Genomic DNA, 11,334 nt, shown 5'->3' with positions numbered 1-11,334 from the left:
GTAGGTACGCCAGGCGGATTGGAGGAACAGGCAGCGAGACATCGCGAAGCCTGTTACGACAAGACGCGGTCTGGCGTAAGCCTACCTTGTTTAAATGTAAAACACATTTTGAAATGATTTTTTCTGACATCTGTCCTTTATCTTTCAAGGTATTTTATGTCCTGCCATTGCACGGTGCAGTTATTAAACAGGATATTTTCCTTCTGCAGAAGGAAGTAGCGACCTCTTGCCTGGGGACAGTTAAATCAAGTTCGTCAAGTGAGACAGACCATTTCGAGGAAACTATGTCTCCAAAGAAGAAGAATTTAAAAAAAGGAAGGCAAGAAAGTCAAACTCGGAGAGTGCGTCAGAGGACGTAAGTATTTTAAGACGCTCTAAAGCCATGTGTGAAAAGTGATTTTTTTTTACTGACCTACATTTTTGTCCACAGGCCGGCTCTGTCGTTCCTCGAGAACGTGAAAATGAAAATGAAGATCAATCTGACAATTTGAATGAAAATGAAGAAGAAACATGACATGGTGATGGTGCGGCCCAGGCACAAGAGGGGTCCAAAGAGAAAAAAGAAAACAAAGACAACGGTTTCCTCTAAAGAAAGGGCAGACAGCGTAAGTATTCTTGAGCTTTTTATTTCTGTGCGTTCAAGGCTCTATTCTCATACTTACGTTTTTTTGTTCTCAGTGGCGCTTGTGCTACCGCCACCAACCTCAAACGTCTGACAGAGCATGCCAGCTGTGCCCTGTCTACATCGACACCAAAAACCTTAAGAAGCACTTGAAGCAGTGGCACAAGGAGCTGAGCGAAAGAGAAATGAGCAAGAGTTCCGTTCTCTCCTCGGCTGTCTTGAGGGCTGGGCCAAGGGTCTTGAGGACTGCCGACCTGGAGGCAATCTTAGACGGAGATTTCGAGAATACAGTCGATGTCCTCCGCCAAAAGTGCGGAATCATAGTGGATGATTTTCCGGAGAACGAGGAGGAGGAGTCGATGACAATCTCAAGACCTGGACTTGTAAACAAAATGCTTCTGCTTAAAAGTGGATCACAAAGGAACTCAAATGTAACTCAATGGATCCCACATATCCTGAACTCAAAAATAGGGTTTTCTTAATGCAAGTACATGGTAAAGAAGTCGTATCTGCAAAATGTTGACATTTATATCAAGAAAACATTTAGTGTTTAAGAGATACGAATTTTCGTTAGTTGTGTAGAAATCACAAGGTGTTCGGCAGTGCAAGTTTCTGTTTTTTGACGATTATTTTCTTTAGGTGAAAAGGCTTCACTGGTAGCCAAGGAATGTGACAAACAGAGAAAATTCATACTCAAACGAATGTGACACACCGCACCGCTCTGTCACATTACTTCGGGTGTGACACGAAATCAGCAGGCAAACTGTCACATTAAAACGAATGTGACACATGGTACCCATTGACATACATCGTGTCACATCCAAACGAATGTGACACCCATATGCTGTCACGTTCGTTTGAATGTGACATGCCCTAATTGTCACATTCAATTGAACGTGACACGCCATAACCTGACTCTTATGGCGTGTCCGGGGCGTGTCACGTTCGTTTGAATGTGACAATTAGGGCATGTCACATCCAAACGAACGTGACAGCATATGGGTGTCACATTCGTTTGGATGTGACACGATGTATGTCAATGGGTACCATGTGTCACATTCGTTTTAATGTGACAGTTTGCCTGCTGATTTCGTGTCACACCCGAAGTAATGTGACAGAGCGGTGCGGTGTGTCACATTCGTTTGAGTATGAATTTTCTCTGTTTGTCACGTTCAATCTGACATCGTAGTTTTCACGTTCAAACGAATGTGATGTCACATTCGTTGGCTACCTGTGTTTGCTTACTGGCCTGGCATGTAAGATGCCTGGGCGGCTTGACCTTTGTGAGGGACAACTTAATGCTCCTCTTGTGACAGCGTTCACTGCTGAGCAAGATGGGATTCAAGCTGCCAATTCGATACCCCCATCCAGCTATCTACGCTCACTGTCTAAACTAGGGGTACGCGCCGTTGAGTGTGGGCGCGTAGTGTGGCTGAGCGATGCGAATTGACATAGTTGATGCACTTCGGACTTAGCTTGAGTAGACGAAATGTGCAACTCATGGGCTCAAATTAAGTGAAAAGAAAGTCTGGGGCATTTCGTTATAAGCAAACAAAGATCTGTTGGTATCAACGTCAAACTCAATTTAAAATTTTTGGACCAAAATCGGTCAAAATTTGGTAAAGCGTGAGTCTGGGAAAAATTTGGAAGTCATTTTTGAGTTAACTGCAGGAAACAATATAAGACTCGACTTGAAAATTTTGGTCCAAAATGACCTCATTTCGGATAAAAATATTAGTCTGGAGTGAAATTGGAAGTGCTTTTCGTTATCAGCACATCAAAAACTGCTGGAACCAATGTCAAACTCAATTTAAAAATTTTGGACTAAAATTGGTTAAAATTTGGTAACGTGTGAGAGTGAGAAAAATTTGGAAGTCATTTTCGAGTTCAGCACATTAAAAACTGAAGGAAACAATATAAAACTCGACTTGAAATTTTTGGTCCAAAATGATTTAATATGGGATGAAAATATAGGTCTGGTGTTAAAATGGAAGTGGTTTTCGTTATCAGCACTCAAAAAACTGCAAGAATCAATGTACAATTCAATTCTAAAAATTTGACCCAAAATCAGTCAAGTTTTGGGTCTGGGGACAATTTCGAAGTCAAAATTGAAGTCAGCGCAGTGAAAACCACAGGGAAGCGCATAAATCTCAACTTGGAAAGTTTCGCCCCAAATTGCATAGCTCTAGATGAAAGTGTAGGTTTGGCATTGAAGTAAATGTAGTTTTTGTGACTAGTACACTGAAATCTACAGACAACCATCGAGACTCAATTACTGTATACATATTCCTGTTTGTCTTCATGAAGCACCCTCTGTCGTCACCAATTCCCTGATGCCACACCAGTGCGAATCCTTCAGTCGAGTAATATTCAATGTTAATAATTCCTCCTTGCTATGTAGTTCGGTATGTTTGTAGTATCCAAAGGAAAAAGGGTAGAATAATCACACAGTTTTTAACAGCACATGGTGCATACCTTAACCTGTATTTTCTATCCCACTTCACGCAGCACAGCCTTTACACAGTTCCAGTCTACAGACAAGTGAACATCGGCACAGCCTTATGACAAAACACTGTTACCAGTAATACCAACTCCAACACACCTCCTTAACAGTGTTCGTAATAGTTTAACAAAAAAAATAAACTTTATAACATATCTATAACATATCAGTAGTATAAGCAACATTACAAATCACAAATTTGATGTAACAAGTTTTGAGCAGAAATACTTAAATTTATTAACAAGTAAGGGTTTAGTAAATATATCAGCAATGTTGTCCTTGGACGGACAGTGTGAGATTCTAAACATTCCACTTCGTAGAGCTTCACTAATGAAGTAGAATTTCACAAGTATGTGTTTAGTACCAGTACGCATTTGACCAGTCTTAATCAGTCTTAAGGCACAAGCGTTATCAATCTTGACACTAGCTGGAACTTGCTCACAAATCAATTCATAGAGGAAGGATTTTAGATACTGAAGATTTTTACAACATGTTGCCGCAGCAATGTACTCGGCTTCGCACACTGAGGTGGCAACTACATCCTGCTTCTTCGATAGCCACACGACAGGTCCACCTCCTACATAGATGACGTAGCCAGATGTACTCATCATTTTAAATTCTGGACCTGACCCAGCAAAGTCAGAGTCTGTATAACACACCACGCCAGGAGATGATGTGGATGGGAACAATAGTCCTAGATTTTTGGTTCCTTGAAGATAACGAAGTATTCTTTTGACATTCACCAGGTCTTCTCCTTTAGGATTGCCCCTGTAGCGGCTTACATAGTTGGTAGCGAAACTTATATCAGGTCTGGTTTTAGTTGAGAGGTACACCAGACAGCCAACTACTTCAGTATATGGGAAATTCCTTATTTCTTGAGATGAATACTGATGCTGAGAATACCCGTGTTTGGAGATCTCAAGAGGAGTTGGCATAGGGTTGCAATCTGCCATATCAAACCTTCTTAGTATCTCGTTGATGTATTTAGTTTGAGATAGGAATATGCCTTTACTGCTCCTTGATATTTGAATTCCCAGGTAGCTGGTTGGATTATGGTACACCTTCATTTAAAATTTTTTGGCTCAACGCATGGAAGAGACGACTCATAAGGTTTTCATCTTTGCCCATCAGAATACCATCATCCACATGAACTGCCAGAATGAGTTTACAGTCTTTTGTTCTGAAGATGCATTTATCCGTCTTCAATTGAATAAATTCGTTTTCCAGCAAGAAAGATGACAACTTGTGGTACCATCTTTGAGGTGCCTGACGTAGGCCGTAAAGTGCCTTTTGCAGAACACACACTTTTCCCGGATGATAGTAACCCTTTGGTACTTTCATAAGAACTTCTTCTTCCAGACTGCTATTTAAGAACGCAGTCTTCACATCAAAAGTCTTTATATGAAGATTGTTCTGAGCAGCCAGTGCAAACAGTGCTCTGAGATTAGTAGTATCCACCACAGGGCTATAAATTTCAGTGTCATCAAAGTCGTCATTTTGTTGGAAACCTCGAGCCACTAGTCTGGCCTTTGGATTCCCGTCTGACTTATATGTTAGAGCCCATTTCGATGTGATAACATTTTTACCAATGGCTTCTTTTTCATCCACGAGTCTCCATACTCCATTTCTAGTTAACGACTTCTTTCCTCTTCGATCGCAGCTTTCCATTTGGGATCATCAATGCACGACTCATAGGTCAGTTCTCCCTCAGTCAGATATGTCACGAAGTCTTCATACTTAGCAGGCTTTGTTATTCTGTGACGATCTCTTAGATGGTACATGTTGAGCAAATCTGTGTTATCATCCAGATTCTCATCCTCCTCATTGTTGCTAGCTACTTCAGACTCTTCTCCATAATTTTATTTTCTTCCTGGTTGCTGACTTCATCGGACTCTCTTTCATAATTTTCTCCATCACTCATAAATCCTTGTTCCTCATTTTCTTCATTCTCATCTTCATCGCCATGAGTGACATAGAACTGCTGGTTCTTAATCATGTTAGATGATTCAGCAGGGTGAGTGAGAAACTTGACATCTCTTGCCATGAATATCTTCCGTTTTTGTGCATCCCAAATCCTGTAGCTATTGAGTCCATAGCCCACAAAATATCCAACATGATTCCTCTTGTCTAGTTTCTTCAGATGGTTGAGTTCCTTAGCAGAAACAAGAGAACCAAAGAGTTTCATATTGCTCAAGTTCTGGGGCTCACCGAACCATAGCTCTGCAGGTAGTTTTTCCACTGTAGATGTAGGACTCCGGTTGATTATGTACACAGCACTCTGAACTGCTTCTCCCCACATTTCGCTTCCTAGATCAGAGTCAAAGAGCAGTGCTCTGGCTCGTTCAAGAATGAGGCGATTGAACCTTTCCGATTTTCCATTTAACTGTGGGCATCGTGGTACTGTATAGTCAATTATAATTCCTTGTTCTTTGCACCACTCTCTTAACTTTGTAGAACAATATTCACCACCATTGTCGCATCTGAGCATGTGCACAGGTAGTCCAATGAAGTTTGATGCTTGAGCTACATACTCTCTCAGACATTCAAACACTTCACTTTTCTGATGAATTATGTAGACAGTTCCATAGTGAGTAAAGTCACATAAGAACGTAACAAAATATTTCTTTCCATCATACGTTGTTGGATTAATTGGTCCTACCACATCACTGTGAATAATCTCTAGAGGCCTTTTTGCTCTTCTCCTTACTGAATTATGTGGCAATTTTGTCTGTTTTGCCTCCAAGCATACCAAGCAGTCATCCAGTCCACTTAGATCTTCAGTTAAAACCACTCCACTACTCATGTGTGGCAGTCTTCTTAAATTGTTGGATCCCAGATGACCCATGATCCTATGCCAGTAGTGATTTGCATTAGCACATAGGGCAAGTAATTCAGAGTCCAAATTTACTTGAAATAATCCACGATCGGTTTTGATGCCCTCCAGGACGACATTCTCAGGATCAATGGGTATGGAGGATTTTAATATCTTGACACCTGCGTTGTCAAAGTAGACTGAACCATTGTGGTTTGTAATCTTGCTTACTGAGAGAAGGTTTTTCCTTAAGTCTGGAACAAATTGCACATCAGTTAATTTCATATTCTCAGTTTCAACATCACCAACTCCATAAGTAGTCATAGATCTCCCTCGTCTATTAGCAGTTTGTACACATGAGTTCATTGGTACCATATTTTTCAATACCGCCTCACTTCCAGTCATGTGACTATTAGCCCCACTATCCACAATGAATGTTTTATCAATGTGACCTTCTAATTCACAACTGGCTAGACCAGCAATTCCAGGTTTACAAATCCCTGGTCTATCATGTACATCTGTAACAGGTTTACTATTCCCTTCGCTCACAGGTTTACGAATCCCTGGATCACTAACAGCAACAGGTTTACTATTCCCTTTGCTCTCAGGTTTACGAATCCCTGACAGATTCTCCTTGACAACAACAGGTTTACTATTCCCTGTGTTACTCACTTGTTTATCTGATGATGCAGCCATGAATGTTAGCTTATCATTCTTAGCCTTCTTGTTGGTGCCTTCATTATCATTCATCCAATGTGGTTTTCCGTTATGCTTCCTTTTGAAACCTTGTTGTGAAGTATCCTTGCCCTCACGTTCACTCTGCTCACGTTTCCATTTAAAATAGGCATGTCTATGATAACAATCCTTATTATGGTGGTTAGTAAAGCCACAAATGAAGCAAGGTGGAAACATATCCTTATTTTGGAAGAATGGCTGTTGTTGCTTTGACTCACTTGTTGAGGGTCTTTGCAGTTTATCTGAGTGTTTACCAGAGTTAGGTTTCCACTTCCTAGTTTGAGAATCTTGATCACAAAATCTTTGAATATGGCCAAACTTGTTGCACTTGTAACATTTGACCTCCCTCTTCTTCTTTGAGTATGTATTGAAAGCCACAGTATTAGTAGTCTCCTTGTCACTCTTCATTTTAGCCTCTTCGTTCTGTAATCTCATTATCAGCTCATCAAGAGATTTGTTGGTGGCACTGTCCCATGCTGACTGAAAATTGTCGTAGGTCTTCGGCAGACAATTCAGGATTTTAGTAATAATAATATCATCGTCTACCTCAGTCAATCCTCTAAGCTGGTGACAGGTGTTTTGTAGCAACGCTATGTTTTTTATCATAGACTTACTGCTGTCAAACTTAAAGTCGAACAGGGCTTTCATCAATGACAACTTTTGTCGATCAGAGCTTACTACAAACAGATTGGATAATTTTTCCATCATATCATTTGACGTTTCACATGTCAATACGTACTGCTTGATGTTCTGATCGATGGTGTTCATTATTAGCTTCTTGGCCTTAGCGTCAGACGTTTTCCATTTAGATTCACCTACAGGGGTAGTAGGTTTGGCTTCAGTCCCCTTTACCATGCTAGTTAGGCCCTGAGCTGCGAACAGGATGTCCAATTCCATTTTCCACAACTGATATGTGGAAGCATCCTTCAGCTTCACAATATTGCTCGTCTCATCCATCACAAGCTCGTGCAACTCTGTGCTATCTGACCTGGAACAGAAAATAATGTGCCTGTCACCACCTGTATTTGATATTTACCACAAGCGATGATCTGGGCCCATAACCTGTTAATAATTCCTCCTTGCTATGTAGTTCGGTATGTTTGTAGTATCCAAAGGAAAAAGGGTAGAATAATCACACAGTTTTTAACAGCACATGGTGCATACCTTAACCTGTATTTTCTATCCCACTTCACGCAGCACAGCCTTTACACAGTTCCAGTCTACAGACAAGTGAACATCGGCACAGCCTTATGACAAAACACTGTTACCAGTAATACCAACTCCAACATTCAATTGCCAGCATTGAATCGCTTAATTTGCTACTCGTATGCTTGGGTCACTATTCGATATATCTTTTTTCTAAACTAATGAATTCACAATTTTATAAGTAATATACAAGGTAGGTGTACGCCAGACCGTGTCTTGTCGTAACAGGCTTCGCGATGCTGCGCCAGTTTCGACAATCCACGCCTGGCGTAACACCTACCTTGGCCTGCGGCGCTAGCCTGCCATCGGTAGGCAATGGCTTGTCCATCGTCGGTTTCTTCCAGCTTGTTGCATGCTGGGGGGCTCCACCCCCTGACGCCCCTCAGATCACACGATCTTGACCCTTGAAACTTTTGAACTTGGCAAGGCTGGGGGCCCTGCCCCCCAGACCCCCCTTTCCTCAAGACAGAAGGCATCTGCCCGCAGACAACTCGATTTTTTGGGCCCTTTTTTAGGGTTTTTTCGGCTATAAAAACTGAACTAGATGAGCTAGGGTATTGAAATTTTGCGTGTGCCGAGCCAAGGACATACCCAAAAAGTGTGCAAAATCTCACCGAGATCGGCCGAGCCGTTCAGGAGGAGTAGTGCACACAGACACACAGACACACTGTGGCAAAAAGGTACGGAAAATTCTGTTAATTTTTTTGCCAGGATTCTCCGTAGCCCTCTTATCAATATTCTCCGTAGGTCTTACAGTTTTCCGAGGGCCGTACAATATTTCTGTAAGTCCGCACAGTCTTTCCGTAGGCCCGGGAAAGACTTTAGTCCTACGGAGATCACTGTAAGGTCTTACGGAGAATACTGTGCGGTCCTACGGAAAATACTGTAAGAGCCTAGGGAATTGATAAGGGGGTACGGAAAATTTCCCAAAAAGCTGTTTACAGAATTTTCTGTAGCTTTTTGCCACAGTGCAGACAGACAGACAGACAGACATGAAAAACTTTTCAACCCCACTGGAGTAACAGGCTTCGCTATCGCTCAGCCAATAAGAAACATTTTGTCATTCTTTCATTGTAAACCAGTCAATTAGACAATATGGATTGGAATATGTTATCACAGTTAATATTAAGAGACTCAGTTTAGGGTTGGCTGATCTGAACCAGTTGACGGAGACCAATTATTGCCAAATCCAGTGAATCGTCACATAGACTCCAATGCCAAGTCTACTTAAGGCGTAATGTACCAACATAATTTACCTTACTCATGTCTTAAGCTACTTTATCTTTAGCAACATTGGGCTTGAGTTCAGAGTAAATTGTGAAGAGAGTCAGCTTAAACCATAACCAATACTGAGTACCAGTTATTGAATGCAAACTTTAGTGAAGTTAAAGGAATCGTCTCATGAAATCCCATGATAAGTACTCACCGCTAAAAACCTGAGTCCCTGAGTCGTCGCATTGACCCTATTTATTGGCTGAGCGATAGCGAAGCCCGTTACTCCAGTGGGGTTGAAAAGTTTTGTCTGTCTGTTTGTCTGTCTGCGTGTGTGTGTGTGTGTGCACTACCGTCAACGGGGGTAACTTGGGACACCGGGGGTAACTTGGGACAGTCTGCCCTGTACAGCTTGTTGGTGCTGCCATTCAGCGACGGGGGTTCCTAGCGTCAAACTCGCGGCAGGGTTTTGTTTCAGAGGCCTCAGGGCACGCGCGGAAAGGTAGAAAAGGTGCATAACAACACAATTAGTATTTGAGAAACGGGAAACTACATAATAGGGTTTTTGACAAAATATGTCGAACATTGACAAGTTGACCCTAGTGCAAGCAGTGAAATGCAGATTTGGCCGATTAGTCTCTCTGGGTTGTTAGAACATACACAGACAGAAACGTTTGCAAAAGGGCGTTATTTATAATTTTCTCATCTTCGGTCCCGATTCAATTTATCAAAAACGAAATTTTTCGGGGTAACTTGGGACAGTCTTTTCCTCGTGTTCCAGCAGTCCTAGCCTCCGAAGAGTTGACCGACCCGGTCCCTGACATAACTTAAACTTCGGATTTTACGCTGATGATGGAAAGAGATGCCTTGCTCTGCAGTTTTGTCTTCTGCACTGAGAAAACCTTACAAACTATTTTGGGCCTTACAAAGAAAAGTAGTTTGTATAACAAAGTATTTTGAGCATACAAAGCTTACAAAGTAAATACTTCGTAATTTACGAACTATTTTTTTGTATAACAAGTATTTAGTTTGTATATGTATGTCAAATACTTCGTAAGGGTTTTAAAAGTGTGGAAACCCTATTTTGAAATCTTCAGAAAATGCCTGGAAAATACCAGTAGAAAAGAGAGTTCCCCGTAGAGCCCTAGATATAGTCCAATATCGGTCCTACAAGAGTTCCTAGGTGAATTTTTGGTCTACATGTTGTGACTTAAATTTATTACGTCCATTAACATCAATAGATGATGGGAACGTAGCTAATACCCACTGTCCCAAGTTACCCCCCGGGCATGGGGAAATTGGGACACCTTTCGAGACCGTTGGAAACGATGTAACGAGGCAAATGAACCAGACAAGCATGAAATCATGGGGAAAGGGTAAATTTTTAAAATAGTTTGGACAAAGGTCTGGGTTGAGAATCTTTCCTCTGGCGTCAAAAAACGTGAAAAAGTGTCCCAAATTACCCCCGTTGACGGTACTGGCATCACATTATGATTCTGGCAAGGAGAATCATCAGTGCAATGACTTGAGGTAGAGTCATCCAAATTTCCCCAACACGTTAAGCGGCTTTCACTGTAACTGTCTCTGCATGACCTTTCTGCATGTAGGGTAAAGGTTTCTGAGTCTCAATCATGACTTTTTGGTGAGCGATAGCGAAGCTGTTACTCCAGTGGGGTTGAAAAGTTTTCATGTCTGTCTGTCTGTCTGTGTGCACTACTCCTCCTGAACGGCTTAGCCGATCTCGGTGAGATTTTGCACACTTCTTTGGGTTTTCCTTTGGTCGGCACACGCGAAATTTCACCATCCCAGCTCTATGGTTCAGTTTTTTAGCCAAAAAAACCTAAAAAACGGCGAAAAATAGATCTTTTTGCAGAATGATCACTTCCGGCTGGGAAAGGGGGGCTGGGGGGGGGGGCCCCCGCTCGACAAGTTAAAAAGTGACAAGGGTCAAGATCGTGTTATTTTAGATAAAAAAAACCCCATTTAGAATGTAGGGGGGTCTGGGGGGCGGAGCCCCCACCATTTAACAAGTTAAAAAAAAACCGACAATGGACAAGCCATTGCCTGCCGCAGGCAGGCTAGCGCCGCAGGCCAAGGTAGGACGCCAGGCGTGGATTGGAGGAACAGGCAGCGAGACATCGCGAAGCCTGTTACGACAAAACGCGGTCTGGGTAAACCCACCTTGTTTTAAAGTTTTTACAATTTTTTAAGGTACGTTGATACTTTTGTGTCACAATTTTTTATTCT

The 11,334-nt window shown here is 41.9% G+C and overlaps 1 protein-coding gene across 1 annotated transcript; it reads right to left on the bottom strand.

Annotated features, from left to right (window-relative positions):
• Positions 1-3,313: 3,313 nt before the first annotated feature.
• LOC117642335 (secreted RxLR effector protein 161-like) lies at positions 3,314-4,075 on the bottom strand. The gene has a single exon (XM_034380418.1). It carries the CDS (start codon positions 4,073-4,075, stop codon positions 3,314-3,316), a length of 762 nt encoding a protein of 253 aa, XP_034236309.1.
• Positions 4,076-11,334: the final 7,259 nt, after the last annotated feature.

Source organism: Thrips palmi, unplaced genomic scaffold (assembly GCF_012932325.1).
Source record: "Thrips palmi isolate BJ-2018 unplaced genomic scaffold, TpBJ-2018v1 HiC_scaffold_16, whole genome shotgun sequence".
Classification (NCBI taxonomy): domain Eukaryota; kingdom Metazoa; phylum Arthropoda; class Insecta; order Thysanoptera; family Thripidae; genus Thrips; species Thrips palmi.
Note: the sequence above shows the minus strand (reverse complement) of the source record. Positions and strands in the feature narration are given on the sequence as shown.

Coding starts and splice junctions, on each gene's coding strand:
- LOC117642335 (XM_034380418.1), bottom strand. CDS start 4,075: ATGGCAGATTGCAACCCTATGCCAACTCCTCTTGAGATCTCCAAACAC.